Raw genomic sequence first — 18,936 nt, 5'->3', positions numbered from 1 at the left:
GCCCCACAAAAGAGCCTGGGTAGGCTCCAGTGTTGGGTCACCTCAGGCCAAACAACCAACAGGGAGGGAAGCCAGCCCCAACCATCAGCAGACAAGCAGATTAAAGTTTTACTGAGCTCTGTCCACCAGACCAACAGCCAGCTCTACCCACCACCAGCCCCTCCCATCAGAAAACTTGCACAAGCCTCTTAGACAGCCTCATCCACCAGAAGGCAGACAGTAGAAGCAAGAACTACAATCCTGCAGGCTGTGGAACAGAAGCCACATTCACAGAAAGATAGACAAGATGAAAAGGCAGAGGGCTATGTACCAGATGAAGGAACAAGATAAAACCCCAGAAAAACAACTAAATGAAGTGGAGATAGGCAACCTTCCAGAAAAAGAATTCAGAATAATGATAGTGAAGAAGATCCAGGACCTCGGAAAAAGAATGGAGGCAAAGATTGAGAAGATGCAAGAAATGTTTAACAAAGATCTAGAAGAATTAAATAATAAGCAAAGAGAGATGAACAATACAATAACTGAAATAAAAACTACACTAGAAGGAATCAATAGCAGAATAACTGAGGCAGAAGAACAGATAAGTGACCTGGAAGACAGAATGGTGGAATTCACTGCTGCGGAACAGAATAAAGAAAAAAGAATGAAAAGAAATGAAGACAGCCTAAGAGACCTCTGGGACAACATTAAACACAACAACATTCGTATTATAGGGGTCCCAGAAGAAGACAGAGAGAAAGGACCCCAGAAAATATTTCAAGAGGTTATAGTCAAAAACTTCCCTAACATGGGAAAGAAAATAGCCACCCAAGTCCAGCAAGGGCAGAGAGTTCCACACAGGATAAACTAAAAGAGAAACATGCCAAGACACATAGTAATCAAATTGGAAAAATTAAAGACAAAGAAAAATCATTGAAAGCAGCAAGGGAAAGATGACAAATAACATACAAGGGAAATCCCACAAGTTTAACAGCTGATTTCTCAGCAGAAATTCTACAGGCCAGAAGGGAGTGGCAGGACATATTTAAAGTGATAAAAGGGAAGAACCTACAACCAAGATTACTGTACCCAGCAAGGATCTCATTCAGATTCAACAGAGAAAAATCAAAAGCTTTACAGACAAGCAAAAGCTAAGAGAATTCAGCACCACCAACAGCTCTACAAAAAATGTTAAAGGAACGTCTCTAAGTGGAAAACACAAAAGAAGAAAACGACCTACAAAAACAAACCCAAAACACTTAAGAAAATGGTAATAGTAACATACATGTCGATAATTACCTTAAATGTGAATGGATTAAATGCTCCAACCAAAAGACACAGGCTTGCTGATGGAAACAAAAACAAGACCCATATATATGCTGTCTACAAGAGACCCACTTCAGACCTAGGGACACATACAGACTGAAAGTGAGGGGATGGAAAAATATATTCCAAGCAAATGGAAATCAAAAGAATGCTGGAGTAGCAATACTCATATCAGATAAAATAGACTTTAAAATAAAGAATGTTACAAGAAACAAGGAAGGACACTACATAATGATCAAGGGATCAATCCAAGAAGGAGATATAACAATTATAAATATATATGCACCCAATATAGGATCACCTCAATACATAAGGCAACTGCTAAGAACTATAAAAGAGGAAATCGACAGTAACACAGTAAGAGTGGGGGACTTTAACACCTCACTTACAACAATGGAGAGATAATCCAGACAGAAAATTAATAAGGAAACACAAGCTTTTAAATGACACAATAGACCAGATAGATTTAGTTGATATTTATAGGACATTCTATCCAAAAACAGCAGATTACACTTTCTTCTCAAGTGCGCATGAAATATTCTCCGGGATAGATCACATCTTGGGTCACAAATCAAGCTTCAGTAAATTTAAGAAAATTGAAATCATACCAAGCATCTTTTCTGACCACAAAGCTAAGAAATTAGAAATCAATTACAGGGAAAAAAAGGTAAAAACACAGAAACATGGAGGCCAAATAATACATTACTAAATAACCAAGAGATCACTGAAGAAATCAAAGAGGAAATCAAAAAATACCTAGAGACAATGACAATGAAAACACAACGATCCAAAACCTATGGGATGCAGCAAACGCAGTTCTAAAAGGGAAGTTTATAGTTATACACCCTGCCTCAAGAAACAAGAAAAATCTCAAATAAGCAATGTAACCTTACACCTAAAGGAACTAGAAAAAGAAGAACTAATAAAACCCAAAGTTAGCAGAAGGAAAGAAATCATAAAGATCAGAGCAGAAATAAATGAAATAGAAATAAAGAAAACAATAGCAAAGATCAATAAAACAAAAAACTGGGTATTTGAGAAGATAAACAAAATTGATAAACCTTTAGCCAGACTCATCAAGAAAAAGAGGGAGAGGAATCAAATCAATAAAATTAGAAATGAAAAAGGAGAAGTTACAATAGACACCACATAAATACAAAGCATCCTAAGAGACTACTACAAGCAACTCTATGCCAATAAAATGGACAACCTAGAAGAAATGGACAAATTCCTAGAAAGGTATAACCCTCCAAGACTGAACCAGGAATAAAGAGAAAATATGAACAGACCAATCACAAGTAATGAAATTGAAACTGTAATTAAAAATCTTCCAACAAACAAAAGTCCAGGACCAGATGGCTTCACAGGTGAATTCTATCGAACATTTAGAGAAGACCTAACACATATCCTTCTCAAACTCTTCCAAAAAACTGCAGAGGAAGGATCACCTCAATCTCATTCTATGAGGCCACCATCACCCTGATACCAAAACCAGACAAAGATACTACAAAAAAAGAAAATTACAGACCAATATCACTGATGAATATAGATGCAAAAATCCTCAACAAAATACTAGCAAACAGAATCCAGCAACACATTAAAAGGATCATACACCATGATCAAGTGGGGTTTATCCCACGGATGCAAGGATTCTTCAATATATGCAAATCAATCAATGTGATACACCATATTAACAAATTGAAGAATAAAAACCATCTGATCATCTCAACAGAGGCAGAAAAAGCTTCTGACAAAATTCAACACAATTTATGATAAAAACGTTCCAGAAAGTGGGAATAGAGGGAACTTACCTCAACATAATAAAGGCCATATATGACAAAACCACAACAAACATCATTCTCAATGGTGAAAAACTGAAAGCATTTCCTCTAAGATCAGGAACAATGGCAATCAGAGAAGAAAAAGAAATAAAACGAAGACAAATTGGAAAAGAAGAGTTAAAACTGTCACTGTTTGCAGATGACATGATACTATACATAGAGAATCCTAAAGATGCCACCAGAAAAGTACTAGAGCTAATCAATGAATTTGGTAAAGTTGCAGGATACAAAATTAATGCACAGAAATCTCTTGCATTCCTATACACTAATGATGAAAAATCTGAAAGAGAAATTAAGGAAACACTCCCATTTACCATTGCAACAAAAAGAATAAAATACCTAGGAATAAACCTACCTAGGGAGACAAAAGACCTGTATGCAGAAAACTATAAGACACTGATGAAAGGAATTAAAGATGATACCAACAGATGGAGAGATATACCATGTTCTTGGATTGGAAGAATCAATATTGTGAAAATGACTATACTACCCAAAGCAATCTACAGATTCAATGCAAGCTCTATTAAATTACCAATGGTGTTTTTTACAGAACTAGAACAAAAAAGCTTAAAATTTGTATGGAGACACAAAAGACCCCGAATAGCCAAAGCAGTCTTGAGGGAAGAAAACTGAGCTGGAGGAATCAGACACCCTGACTTCAGACTATAAAAAAAAGCTACAGTAATCAAGACAATATGGTACTGGCACAAAAACAGAAATATAGATCAATGGAACAGGATAGAAAGCCCAGAGATAAACCTACGCACCTATGGTCAACTAATCTATGACAAAGGAGGCAAGGATATACAATGGAGAAAAGACAGTCTCTTCAATAAGTGGTGCTGGGAAAACTGGACAGCTACATGTAAAAGAATGGAATTAGAACACTCCCTAACACCATATACAAAAATAAACTCAAAATGGATTCGAGACCTAAATGTAAGACTGGACACTATAAAACTCTTAGAGGAAAACATAGGAAGAACACTCTTTGACATAAATCACAGCAAGATCTTTTTTGATCCACCTCCTAGAGTAATGGAAATAAAAACAAAATTAAACAAATGGGACCTAATGAAACTTCAAAGCTTTTGCACAGCAAAGGAAACCATAATCAAGACGAAAAGACAACCCTTAGAATGGGAGAAAATATTTGCAAACAAATCAACAGACAAAGTATTAATCTCCAAAATATATAAACAGCTCATGCAGCTCAATATTAAAAAAACAAACACCCCAATCAAAAAATAGGCAGAAGACCTAAATAGACATTTCTCCAAAGACACACAGATGGCCAAGAGGCACATGACAAGCTGCTCAACATCATTAATTATTAGAGAAATGCAAATCAAAACTACAATGAGGTATCACCTCACACCAGTTAGAATGGGCATCATCAGAAAATCTAAAAACAACAAATGCTGGAGAGGGTGTGGAGAAAAGGGAACCAACCCTCTTACACTGTTGGTGGGAATGTAAATTGATATAGCCACTATGGAGAACAGTATGGAGGTTCCTTAAAAAACTAAAAATAGAATTACCATATGACCCAGCAACCCCACTACTGGGCATATACCCTGAGAAAACCATAATTCAAAAAGTCACATGCATCCCAATGTTCATTGCAGCACTATTTACAATAGCCAGGTCATGGAACCACCCTAAATGCCTATCGACAGATGAATGGATAAAGAAGATGTGGTACATATATACAATGGAATATTACTTAGCCATAAAACGGAATGAAATTCAGTCATTTGTAGAGACTTGGATGGACCCAGAGACTGTCATACAGAGTGAAGTAAGTCATAAAGAGAAAAACAAGTATCATATATTAACGCATGTATGTGGAACCTAGAAAAATGGTACATATGAACTGGTTTGCAGGGCAGAAATTGAGACACAGAAGTAGAGAACAAATGTATGGACATCAAGGGGAGAAAGCAGCAGGAGGTGGTGGTGGTGGTATGATGAATTGGGAGACTGGGATTGACAAGTTCACACTGATGTGTATAAAATGGATGACTAATAACAACCTGCTGTATAAAAAAATAAATAAAATTAATTTTTTTTAAAAAAACATTTAACAAAATCTATCACTCTTGTGGTAATAGCACTTAACAAACCAGGAATAGTAGCCAACGTCCTCAGCTTGATAAAGAGTATCTAGGAAAAATCTACAACTAATATTATATTTAATGGTTTAAAAAATAATGTTTTCCCTCTAAGATTAAGAACAAAAAGGGTATCTACTCCCACAACTTCAACTCAACATTATACCAGGGGTACTAGCCAGGGTAATTAAGCAGAAAAAAAAATGAGGCAACCATATTAAAAAGGGAGAAATAAGACAATCTCTACTTGCAAATGACATATTATATATAGAAAACCCTACACAATATACACACATACACATAAAACTATGAAGATTAATAAAGTTCAACAAGTTTGCAGGATGTAAGACCAATATACAAAAATCAATTGTATTTCTAGACATTAACAATCAACAATACATAAATGAAATTAAGAAAACAATTCCATGTATAACATCTTCAAAAAATAGAATACTTAGCAATTATATTTTATGAAACAAGTACAAGACTTATAGAACACAAAAATGTTGGGGGAAAATGGAAAAGCACTATATGATGGACTGAAATGATACAGACCAGCCTCCCCGTAACCTATTAGAAATACGCTCTATTATGTTCAAGAATGTAAAATAAAATATGAACATAGTAAAGCAAAAATAATATTTACAAAAAAATTTGGAAAATACAATATCTGAAACAAAAATGTTACTTAATATGAGTAACAGCAGTTTAACACCAGAGAAGAAAGGATAAATGTATTTATTTATTTATTTATTTTGATTTATTATTTTTGGCTGCGTTGGGTCTTCATTGCTGTGCACGGGCTTTCTCTAGTTGCGGTGAGCGGGGGCTACTTTTCGTTGCGGTGAGAGGGCTTCTCATTGTAGTGGCTTCTCTTGTTGCGGAGCACAGGCTGTAGGCATGCAGGCTTCAGTAGTTGTGGCTCAAGGGCTCAGTAGTTGTGGCTCACAGGCTCTAGAGCACAGGCTCAGTAGTTATGGCACACAGACTGAGTTGCTCCACGGCATGTGGGATCTTCCTGGACCAGGGCTTGAACCTGTGTACCCTGCATTGGCAGGCAGATTCTTAACCACTGCGCCACCAGGAAAGCCCTTAGTGTACTTAAAATGATGGAAAAGAACTATCCAAAATGAAGTATAGAGAGAAGAAACTGAAAACTCTGAACAAAACTTCAGTAACCTCTGGAATAATATCAAACAGTCTAATATACATGAAATTGGAATTCCAGAATTGGGGGAAGGAGGCAAACAAAAAAATTTGAAGTAATAATGTCTGAATATTTTCCAAGTTTGATAAGAACTAAACAGACCTAAGAATCTCAACAGTATTTCTTCTCAAACAAAAGAAATAAAAAAGAATATAAAAGCACTTCACAATCAAATAGCTGAGAAGCAACAAAAAAGAGAAAATCTTAAAAGAAGCCAGATTTTTTAAATTACAGAAAGAAACCCAGAAAACACTTCCAGCATGACAACATGAGGAGCTCTGTGGACCTGCTCCCCAGTGAAACTGGTGAAAATTATTTTAAAAACAAGCATTTAATTTAAAGCCTCTGAAAATGGTCATAAGAGTATACAGAAAATGAAGAAACATCTATTCACGAAAATCTATGAATATTTGGTAAGAAAAGTGAGAATCTGTGGTATTTGAACCTGGATTGCTCCCTCCCTCCGTGTTCCCAGCTCAGCAAGGTTGATACTCCACTCCAGATAAGTGTACTCAAGAACACAGGGCTATCTTTCCACACAGGTTCCAGCTGGAGGGCTTAAATAGCTGTTGATAAAGCTACATTCTTGGTGAGTACAATTAGAAGGTGGGGACTCCCTTGTTCCACCCAGATACCACTCATGGAAGGAAGGGTCTACCTTGGTCATGGTACCACTGAGAATACTGAGACATCAATCACACTTTCCCTGGCTGGTAAGGTGGTGGTTCCATATCAGAAGAAAGACAGGAAAACCTCAGGTTATGGCTCTTCACTCCACTGAGGGTTCAACCCCTTCAGTGGGTTGTCACTGAGAGAAGCATGTCACTATCCCCATTCCCAGCTCCAGGGCCTTGGCTCAGAGATTTTGCCTGGAAGTGAAGGGGAAGCAGGTCATAAAATAGATACCTCCTAATCTTTTCCCAAAGGAATTGACTTCATTTGCAATAGAGCATGGAAAATTTCAAGCCTAAGTGTGCCCTCAAAAATATTGGAGGTTGTGGTAGGGAGCAACTGTGAGGAAGATTCAGGGATTTGGTGAAGATTTGGGCTAAATCACAGACCGGCTAGTTTGAAGGAGAGAGCCAGGGAAGGAGACTGCTGGTAGAAGCCCTCCTAGGGTAGAATAACTATCAAACACTGACCCTGGAAACTGCTCTTTCAAGGGAGTCTGAATTTGATTAATCAGTAGAGCAATGTATACTTCCATGGCATTGTTGAAAACAATACACAATTAGCCAACAAAAAGTGAAAACTAACAGCTATGTGTGGCCAGAGAAAGACAGAAGAAAGCCATTTGAAAGCATGGCCTCCCAGGAAGACTTTGGGCACACCAAAAGCTGTGGCTCCTGGAGGAGCAACATCAAAGGCTTAACACTTCAGAGGGTGGGGGAGAGAAATAGGCTTCACTAAAATAATCTACCCAGTCACTAAACAAATAAACAAGCAAATAAAAATAACAAACTGGAAGGGGGAACAGGGCCTAGAGTTGCTAAAATATATTATCTAAAATGTTCAGATTCCAACAGAAAATTATGAGACATACAAAGAAACAAGAAAGTAGGACCCATACACTGGTTTTAAAAAACGCAGGCAACAGAAACTGCCTGTCAGCACAACCAAAACCAATCGAATTTAACAGAAAAAAACTTGAAAGTTGCCATTACAAATATGTTCAAAGAATTAAAGGAAATCATGCTTAAAGAAGTAAAGGAAGGTACAATGACCATGTCTCATCAGATAGATGAAAGGTTTAGAAATTATATATATAAAAAAAAGAACTAAATGGAAATTTTGGAGTTGAAAAGTACAAAAACTGAAATGGAAAATTCTCTAGAGAGGCTCAACAGTAGATTTGAACTGACAGAAGAAAGAACTAGCAAACTTGAAGGTAGGTTGATAGAATTTATGCAATCCAAAAAACAAATGGAAAAAAAAATGAAGAAAAAACCAGAGCCTTTGTTAAATATGGGACATGATTAAGTGGACCAATGCATGTGTAATGAAGAAGGAAGCACAAGAGAGAAAGAAGCACAAAAAATATTCAAGACCACAATAGCTGAAAGATTCCCAAACTGATTGAAAAACACCAATCTACACATCCAATAGTTCAAAGCACTTTAAGATAAATGCAAAGAGATTCAGAAACAGACACATGATAGCAAAAATACAGAAAGTCAACGACAAGGAGAAAATCTTGAATCAGCAAGAGTTAAAAACTGTCAACCAAGAATTCTAAATCCAGAAAAGCTATCTTTCAAATATCAAGATAAAATAAAGATATTTCCAGATATACAAAAACTGAGAGAATTTTTTAAGCAGACCTGTCCTATAAGAAATACTAATGGGACTTCCTCAGGTTGAAAGCAAGTAACCCCAGATGATGATTCAAATCCGTAAGGAAAAACAAAGAATACAAGTAAAACAAATTACGTAAGTATAAAAGATAGTATAAGTACATATTTTTCTCCCTCTTTCTCTTAACCAATAATAAAAAGAGATGTATAAAATAATATGTATAATACACATAATATACATCTATATTATATTTAATGCATAAAATAACATGTACAATAATGTATTGTTGGGCATCTAACATACAGAAATGTAAATATATTTTAAACATAAACGTAAGAGTACAAAGAAGAAAGGTGGAGGCAAAGCTGTACTGGGCTAAGGAAATGACTACAGATGGTAAAGTAATAATTATAACAATGTACTGTTGGGCTTGTAACATTAATATATGTAATATGTATAACAATAATACTGCAAAAAGGGGGAAAGGGTATAGAACTATATAGGAATAATGTTTCTATATCTCACTGGAATTAAGCTAGCATAAATCTGAAGCTATTTAAGTTAGGCTTTTCTCATAAGCCCTAGAATAAACACTGAAAAAAACTTTTTTAAAAATGGAAAAAAATCATTAAAGAAATGTAATTGCTTCATTAGAAAATATTCATTTAATGTAAAAGAAAGCAGTAAAAGAGGAAGAATAGAAGAACAAAAAAGACATGAGACATATAGAAAACAAAAAGTAAAATAGCAGACAGAAATAAAACTATATTAATAATACTAAAAGTGAATAAATGACCAGGACTTCCCTGGCAGTCCAGTGGTTAGGACTCCACACTTCCACTGCAGGGCCCCAGGCTTCAATCCCTGGTTGGGTAACTAAGATTCTGCATGCCGTGCAGTGCAGCCAAAAAAAAAAGAAATTCAGTTCAATCCTAATCAAAATCCCAGCTGGCTTCTTTATAGAAATTGATTTTGAAATGTACACAGAAATACAGAAAACATAGAGTATTCAAAATACTTTTGAAAAAGAAGAAAAAAGTAGAGAACTTATAATTAATACCTAATTTTAAAACTTACTGTAAAACTGCAGAAATCAAGATTATGGTATTGACATCAGGATAGGTCTATAAATCAATGGAAAAGAATATAAAATCCAGAAATAGACCCACAAACATAGAGTCAATTGAATTTCAATAAAGATGTCAAGATAATTTAATGGGGAAAAGACGGTATTTTCTTTTTTTTGTTTTTGGCTGTGTTGGGTCTTCACTGCTGCACACAGGCTTTCTCTAGTGTGGCGAGCAGAGGTTACTCTTCATTGAGGTACGCGGGCTTCTCAGTGCGGTGGCTTCTCTTGCTGTGGAGCACAGGCTCTAGGCGTGTGGACTTCAGTAGTTGTGGTGCATGGGCTCAGTAGTTGTGGCATGTGGGCGCTAGAGAACGCAGGCTTCAGTAGTTGCAGCGTGTGGGATCAGAAGTTGTGGCTCATGGGCTCCAGGTGCGTGGGCTTCAGTAGTTGTGGCACATGGGCTTAGATGCTCCTCAGCATGTGGGATCCTCCCGGAGCAGGGATCAAACCCATGTCCCCTGCATTGGCAGGAGGATTCTTAACCACTGCACAAACAGGGAAGTCCCAATGATGGCATTTTCAGTCAATGATGTTGGTACAGCTTGATACCCACATGGAAAAAATCGAACCATGACTCATATTCCACACCATATGTTAAAATTATGTATGATGGGTAATGGACCTAAATGTAAAAGCTGAAACTATAAAACGTCTAGAAGAAAATATAGGCACGAGTCTTTGTGACCATGGAGTAGGCAAACAAAAAGATAGACAAGACCTTAAAAAGAATGAACCTTAAAAGAAAAAATTGATAGACTGGAATTCAATAGAATTTAAAATGCCTGCTCCTTGAAAGACATGGTTACAAAAAGTGAAAAGTCAAGGCACAGGGCTTCCCTGGTGGCGCAGTGGTTGGGAGTCCGCCTGCCGATGCAGGGGACACGGGTTCGTTCCCCGGTCCGGGAAGATCCCACATGCCGCGGAGCGGCTGGGCCCGTGAGCCATGGCCGCTGGGCCTGCGCGTCCGGAGCCTGTGCTCTGCAACGGGAGGGGCCACGACAGTGAGAGGCCCGCGTAAAGAAAAAAAAAAAAAAAAAAAAGTCAAGGCACATACTGGGAGAAAATATTGCAAAACATTTTGCAGATAAAAGACTTTTAGCCAAAATATATAAAGACAGCTTAAAACTCAATAATAAGAATTTTATAATAATATAGCCCAATAAAATAAATCCATTATAATTAATAAGAATAAAAAACACAACTTAAAATATAAAAATTACTAGAACAGACACTTTATTTTTAAGAAGATACATGGGTGGAAAGTAATACATTAGAAGATGTTCAGCATCATTAGTCATCAGTGAAGTACAAATTAAAACCACAATGAAACAACCAATGGGTCACTGAAGAAATCAAAGAGGAAATAAAAAAATATCTGGAGACAAATGAAAATAGAAACACAATGATCCAAAATATTTAGGGAAAACAAACTTTTGTTTACCAAAGGGGAAAGGGGGTTGGGGGATAACTTGGGAGTTTGAGATTAACAGATGCAAACTACTATATATAAATTAGATAAACAACAAGGTCCTACTGTAGAGCACAGGGAACTATATTCAATATCTTGCAATAAACAATAATGGAAAAGAATATGAAAAAGAATATTTATATATATGTATAACTGAATCACTTTGCTGTACACCAGAAACTAATACAACGTTGTAAATCAACTATCCTTCAATAAAATATATATATATGAGATACAGTAAAAGCAGTTCTAAGAGATAAATTATAGTGATACAAGCCTACCTCAGGAAACAAGGAAATCCTCAAATAAGCAATTTAACCTTACAGCTAAAGGAACTACAAAAAGAAAAACAAAATCTAAAATTAGTAAAAGGAAAGAAATAAATATCAGAGCGGAAATAGAGATTTAAAAATTAATAAAAAAGATCAGTGAAAACAAGAGTTGGTTCTTGGAAAAGATAAACAAAATTGATAAACCTTTAGCCAAACTCATTAAGAAAAAAAGAGAGGGCCCAAATAAATAAAATCAGAAATAAAAGAGAAGTTACAACTGACTCATAGAAATACAAAGGATCACATGGCATTGTTACCAACAATTATAAGACAATAAAATGGACAACCTAGAAGAAATGGACAGATTTTGAGAAATGTACAATCTGCCAAGACTGAATAGGGTAAATATAAAATATGAACAGACCAATTATCAGTAAAGTAATTGAATCAATAATTTTAAAACTCCCAACAAACAAAAGTCCAGGACCAGACAGATTTGTAGGTAAATTCTACAAAACACTTAAGAGTTAACACCTATCCTCAAACTATTCCAAAAAATTGCAGAGGAAGGAATGCTTCCAAATTCATTACATGAGGCCAGCATCACCCTGATACCAAAACCAGAAAAAGACAACAGAAAAAAAGAAAATTACAGCCCAATATCACTGATGAACATAGATGCAAAAATCCTCAACAAAATATTATCAAACTGAATTTAACAATACATTAAAAGGATCATATACCATGATCAAGTGGGATTTATCCCAAGGATGCAAGGATGATTTAATAACTGTAAATCAATCAATGTGATACACCATATTAATGGAATGAAGAATAAAAACCATCTGATCATCTCAATAGGTGCAGAAAAATCTTTTGGCACAATGCAAATTCCATTTATGATAGGAACTGTCAAAAAAATGTGTATAGAAGAAACATACTTCAACATAATAAAGGCTATATTACACAGCCAATGTCATACTCAATGGTGAAAATCTGAAAGCATTTCCTCTAAGATCAGGAGCAAGACAAGGATGCCCACTCTCACCACTTTTATTCAACATAGTATTGGAAGTCCTAGCCACAGCAAACAGACAAGAAAAAGAAATAAAGGGCATCCAAATTGGAAAGGAAGAAGTAAAACTGTCACTGTTTGCAGATGACATGATAACCCATATAGAAAATCCTAAAGACACCACCAAAATAGTGTAAGAAGTAATAAATAAATTCAGGGAAGTTGTAGGATGCAAAATTAATATACAGAAATCTGTTCTGTTTCTACATGTTAATTATGAACTATCAGAAGGAGAAGTTAAGAAAACAGTCCCATTTACAACTGCATCAAAAAGAATAAAATACCTAGTAATAAATCTAGCCAAGGATGTAAAAGACCTGTACTCTGAAAACTATAAGACATTGATGAAAGACATTGAATCAACACAAACAAATGGAAAGATATACCAGGCTCATGAAGTAAAAGAATTAATACTGTTAAAATGACCATACTTCCCAAGGCAATCTACATATTCAGTGCAAGCCTACCAAAGCATCAATGGCATTTTTCATAGAACTAGAACAATTAATTCTAAAATTTGTATGGAAACACAAAATACCCCATATATTGTTTCCCTAATTACCTACTCTTCAGCCATTTGGGGTTTATTTGACGTTCTCTGAACACCTCTAAATACTTTTGGCCTTTTCTTATGTTACATTTCCTCTCTTCTCCAACTATAAACATCTACTTCAAAGTCCAGCCCACTTTTCACTTTTTCTAGAAACCTCCACCAATTTCCAAAAGCAAAAGTAACCATTCCTTCTTGTGAGCTTCCACAACACTTTGTCCCTATCTCCATTCTAGTACTAATCTCAATATATTACAGTTGTTATTTCGATGTCTGGCTTCCATGCCAAATACAAGCTCTTGAGGATAATGCTTACGTATTATTTATTTTTGCATCACCAAAATCTTGCTATGTCTCTGAATGTGATGAAAGATATTTTTGTTGAATCAATGAATGAGTTAAATGAATGACTAGGGAAATGATTAGATGAACATACGAGTTTACTAAAATGATGTTTTGAATAAGAAATTCTGTTAACTTAGACTGAAGCATTTATTTTTTAGAACAAAAAGATCTTAATTTTAAAAAGAAATTCAAAGACATTAATGAAAAACAGAATTAACACTTACCTCTGTATATTCATCAAAAGTATGATCTTCTGCCTGAAAAGTCTCTATCAGCTTAACTGCAGTCCCATCAAGGAGCCAATTGTATTTTTCAACTGAAAATTAATAATCTAACTTAAATCTCAGTAACACCCTCTTAAAAAGGTAAAGTGCTTGTTTTATATAGTCATAGAATGGAGTAGCCTATTCAATTAAATATTATTAATAGACTATTAACATACACTAACAGGAACAGACAGAATAACATAAAATAGACTTAATAAGCAAACCAGGTTAAATGCAAACTTTTAAAATAAAGATAATAGGATATGTAAAATAACTTAGAGGTACAGATAAGCCAGTCAATAAAAGGTTTTGGTTAATAGAATGTCAAATAACAACTATCTATCCTGAGCCCATAACACACTTGAGGAGGCTACTGAGCTGCAGACTCTTCAAAACTATTCTTAGAAATTACCTTGCTTTTGCCCTTGATTTAACTTTCTCCTTATGCCAACAACTCTTCTCTCTATATTTTGGCCTTATGACCCTGCTCCAGTTAACATTCACCCTTTGGACTGAACAACAGAATTCAAGTTTCTTGGGTTGGATCCATGACTCTGCCAAAAGCCATGCCTATGCTCACTTCTGGCTCTCTGCTCTTTCATGACAGATCCAGACAACCAAATAACTGACCAAATTCTAGTAAAAATAAAATGGCATTCTTTTATGGCAAAAAAAAAGATATAATATTATGTGTCATATATACCATATGTCTCATAATGTTTTCTTGCACCTTCTAAGTTATGATGTACTGCCACCTTCAGTGTATCAAGAGCCCATTGTAACACATGTTCAGGAAGCTCTGTGTCAAGACTCACAGTTGTTGAAGTTCCTGATAGCCAAGAGGGTACTGTTTGGACATTCTAACATAAATAAAAATGACAATTCATGAAATAAATAACTGTGCAATTGATCTATATGTAGATCTTATACTATACTTTTAAAAATTCATTTCAGATTTCAGCAGTCCAAGAAAAAATAACTTGATGCAAAATAATGATTTAAAATTTGTCTGTAGTCTAATATAAAACCTTAGTTGGGTTAGCTTTCTATCATTCAACAAATATTTATTGAGGAAATATAATGTTGAAATGATTATACTAGAAAGCTCTAGAAAGAACAAACATGACTTGGATCTTGTCCTTAAGAAGTTCACAACTCAGTAGGGAACATGAGACATAGACAAAAATATCAATAACTGCAATAAATCAATAACTGCAATAAAAGTTATAAGAAGAAAAAAGTCATCTCAAGCCAGGAAACTTTCTCAAATAGAAAGTACTTTTAACTTAAAATAACCTGGAGGATGGAAAGAAAACAACGAGTTATAACATTTAATGTACATATACACTTTATAGAGCTTCAAGTCAATTTAAAAGTTCAAAAAAGGGCCATATAAAGAAACCCAATGGACAGAGTCACAGATGTAGAAAACAAACTTATGGTTACCAGGGGGTAAGGAGGAGGGAGGGATAAATTGAGAGATTGGGATTGATATATACACACTACTATATATAAAAGATAACTAATAAGGACCTACAGGGAATTCTACTCAATACTCTGTAATGACCTATATGGGAAAAGAATCTAAAAAAAAAGACTGGGTATGCGTATATGTATAACCAATTCACTTTGCTGTACACCTGAAACTAATGCAACATCGTAAACCAACTATACTCTAATAAAAATTTTTAAAAAAAGAAACCCAATGGATAAGAATAAAGAAATACCTGCAGAGCTTCAGCTATTCGCTCAACCAAACCCAAAACAACATCTTCCAAATCTTGAAAAGTAGGATAAAATTCCATTTTATCATCATCAAACGTCAATTCCATCTTAAATATCGGCAGCCCTCGTTGATCTTCTTGGTCAAAGAGTTTTACAAATCCTTCTACAGTTCTCTTTAAGAGCTCTTTTAGCTGCATGATGCCATAAGTTATTATTACTTTAGAAAGTACAAACTGAACCTTTAACTAAAATCAGTAACCTATTGCCTATAATTAATTCACTCTACCAATCCATTTAGTCCTGAAAATTATCTTCATTCAGCACAATATGTTCTTGATAAATATAGTCTAAAATAAATAGGACAATATATACAAACTTTAATTTTTCTATGGAATATCAACAATCTTAAAATGGCAACTCAGAATCTTCTACATCCTTTAGTAATTCTGTCCCTGGTACAGAAAAAGTTCCAGAAGACCCAACAATACGGTAAAGATTGAGAGGAGGAGAGGCCTGAAACCTAAGTTTGGGGGTGTCATGAGGTGACATGTATACAGGGCAAGGGACAGTAGTGTACTAGAGCTAGCTCCTACAATTATAAGAGCCAATTGTTAAACATTCAAGAATTTTGTGAGCCAGATACTAAACTCTTGGATGCTTGAAAATCACCATGGTGGGAATATTTACCCCATGGAAACTGGCAAACACTACAAACCAGGGCTTTTACTCCTGGGGTCAGATTTCTAGCACTTCACTAGGTGAGAGTGAAGCCACTGGAACTTAGAAACGTGCACTGTAAGTTACCAAAGTATGAATAATGCTTTCTTATGCAGAACCAACTATTAGAAATTTAAGCAAGGTACACAAACATATATCTAAATAATCTTCAAAACATTCCTCAACTCTTTACTTCTTATCATATAATCATAGTCCTCTTAAGAGGATAAAGGTAAAAAGGAAATCATGTATATTCGTTACAGTATTACATACCAGATACATATATATATATAAATTCCCTTTAAAAATGGCAAAATTCGGGCTTCCCTGGTGGCGCAGTGGTTGAGAATCTGCCTGCCAATGCAGGAGACACAAGTTCGAGCCCTGGTCTGGGAAGACCCCACATGCTGCTGAGCAACTAGGCCTGTGAGCCACAACTACTGAGCCTGCGCGTCTGGAGCCTGTGCTCCACAACAAGAGAGGCCGTGATAGTGAGAGGCCCGCGCACCGTGATGAAGAGTGGCCCCCGCTTGCCACAACTAGAGAAAGCCCTCGCACAGAGACGAAGACCCAACACAGCCAAAAATAAATATAAAAATAAATAAATTAATTTTAAAAATACAGCAGGCTTGGAAGTCCTTCTACCTGTGTTTAAAAAAAAAAGGCAAAATTCATGGAATCTTTGGAGGTCTTTACCAAAAGGAAAAGTTTTTATTCAAAACTATTTTTCTAGGATTACATTTCTACAATAGTAAAAATTCAAGGAGCCCATAAAATAATTGTATAAAATTCATATTCTCTTTCTGTTTGTCATTTAAAGACGATCAATAACGTTTCGAACCAAGATTTTATTGAGAACAAAACAAGAATCAATTAACTTGTAATTTCATAAGTTCAAAAATATGTTCACTAGGATAGTACTTTTGTTAATTTACTCCAATAAAGCTATAGATAATTAGCTTTTAGCCTTTAAGCATGAATCCAGTAATCAATCATAATATTGACACATACTTCTAGACTTACCTCTCGTTTTATTTTTTATTTTTATTATTTTTAGATTTTATTTATTTATTTATTTATTGGCTGTGTTGGGTCTTCATTGCTGCGCACGGGCTTTCTCTAGTCGCAGCAAGTGGGGGCTACTCCTCGTTGTGGCGTGCGGGCTTCTCACTGCAGTGGTTTCTCTTGTTGCAGAGCAGGGCTCTAGGCACACAGGCTCAGTAGTTGTGACTCACTGGCTCTAGAGCACAGGCTCAGTAGTTGTGGCGCACAGGCTTAGTTGCTCCGTGGCATGTGGGATCTTCCCAGACCAGGGCTCGAACCCATGTCCCCTTCAGTGGCAGGCAGATTCTTAACTGCTGCACCACCAGGGAAGCCCTTACCTCTCATTTTTAGACTGCTTCCAGAAATGAAGCATTTTTCTGCTAAAGTTATTTAAACAAACTTATAGTAAAAGTCTTTCTTAATTTATTTCAACATAATTATATAGCACTATATCTAAAGAAGATTTATTTAAAATACTAAAGTAACTTCAATAACATTATCATTTAAAATATACAAAACCTATTTACCTGATTTGACATAAGTGTGGAAACACAGTTATAAAATGCATCCAGTTTCTCAGGTTTAATGCCTTCTAGTGACTCCTTCTTGGTAAAGAGACTTATAACCTTTGGATACCAAGTGTTCATTATCTTCTCTTCTGCCTTTCTAGCTTGTATTGATAAATCATTTTTCAGTGATCCACAATCAATTGGGCCTTTACCTCTATTTATGAAAAAAAATGATTTAAAGCAAACAATAGATATTGGTCATGATACAAAATTATTGAAACAAGATAAATTAAAATTATTTTTAACCTAAGAAAAGTCCTGAGTATTTATCAGTTTTTTAAATTATATAGTCAAAATATAGACTCAAGCAGGAGACATTCAAATTTTAAATGTTAATTAATAAATATGGGATTTTACCTAATTCCAGTTAAGTCTAGCAAAACTGTATTGGCAAATGTTGTATAACCAAGGTCCAATAACATTTTCATAGTTGGATGAACAATGTACAAACTAGCTAATATTTGTTTTCTTGTCTGCAGATAGTTAGAATGCCAAAGCTTAGAATAATCCAGGCCTCTGGAAAAGCAAAACACCATATCAAACAGGATTCAAATGATACATTCTAAATTTTAGGAAATAATATTTATGGCATGGAATTAGTATCAAAGTGAGAAGACTGGGGATTGAGAAGAGAGAAATATACTCAGCAATGGGAAACTTAGGAGATAAGCATGTAATAAAAATACATCAAGATCTTGAGAGTTCATTATCTTCGGAGACATCAGAGATCATTTGTGTGTAAGGCAGGCTGATGGGCCAGGCATGAGTTCCCTAACTTCCACTGTGCTCTGGCTCAGTTACCCTGGGTAGAGATAAACAAACTCAGTCCTTAGGATTGGAGAGAAGAGACGGAGAAATCTGTCTGGCATACTCCAAAGCTTACTTAAGTCCGAGTTGAGTTATACATCCATAAATGTTCCCACTAATTGCATAAGCAACAACTAGATAAGTTCAATGTAGAGGATACCTTTGGGGAAAAACAAAAACTGTAGTACTATTTTTTTTTTACATGTT

The 18,936-nt window shown here is 35.4% G+C and overlaps 1 protein-coding gene across 1 annotated transcript in view; it reads right to left on the bottom strand.

Moving 5' to 3' along the window:
- The window catches only part of DNAH12 (dynein axonemal heavy chain 12), a 235,342-nt gene that overhangs the window by 166,873 nt on the left and 49,533 nt on the right, over nt 1-18,936 (bottom strand). Inside the window, exons 8-12 of the mRNA XM_032647909.1 lie at nt 18,280-18,438; nt 17,881-18,076; nt 15,595-15,783; nt 14,571-14,727; nt 13,826-13,917 (exon numbers count right to left, since the gene is read on the bottom strand). Of these exons, the coding sequence (XP_032503800.1) occupies nt 13,826-13,917; nt 14,571-14,727; nt 15,595-15,783; nt 17,881-18,076; nt 18,280-18,438 (793 nt within the window). The remainder of the gene's footprint in view (nt 1-13,825; nt 13,918-14,570; nt 14,728-15,594; nt 15,784-17,880; nt 18,077-18,279; nt 18,439-18,936) is intronic.

Source organism: Phocoena sinus, chromosome 11 (genome assembly GCF_008692025.1).
Source record: "Phocoena sinus isolate mPhoSin1 chromosome 11, mPhoSin1.pri, whole genome shotgun sequence".
NCBI classification, from domain to species: domain Eukaryota; kingdom Metazoa; phylum Chordata; class Mammalia; order Artiodactyla; family Phocoenidae; genus Phocoena; species Phocoena sinus.
The sequence above is the reverse complement of the archived record's forward strand: the minus strand, read 5'-3'. Positions and strand labels throughout refer to the sequence as shown.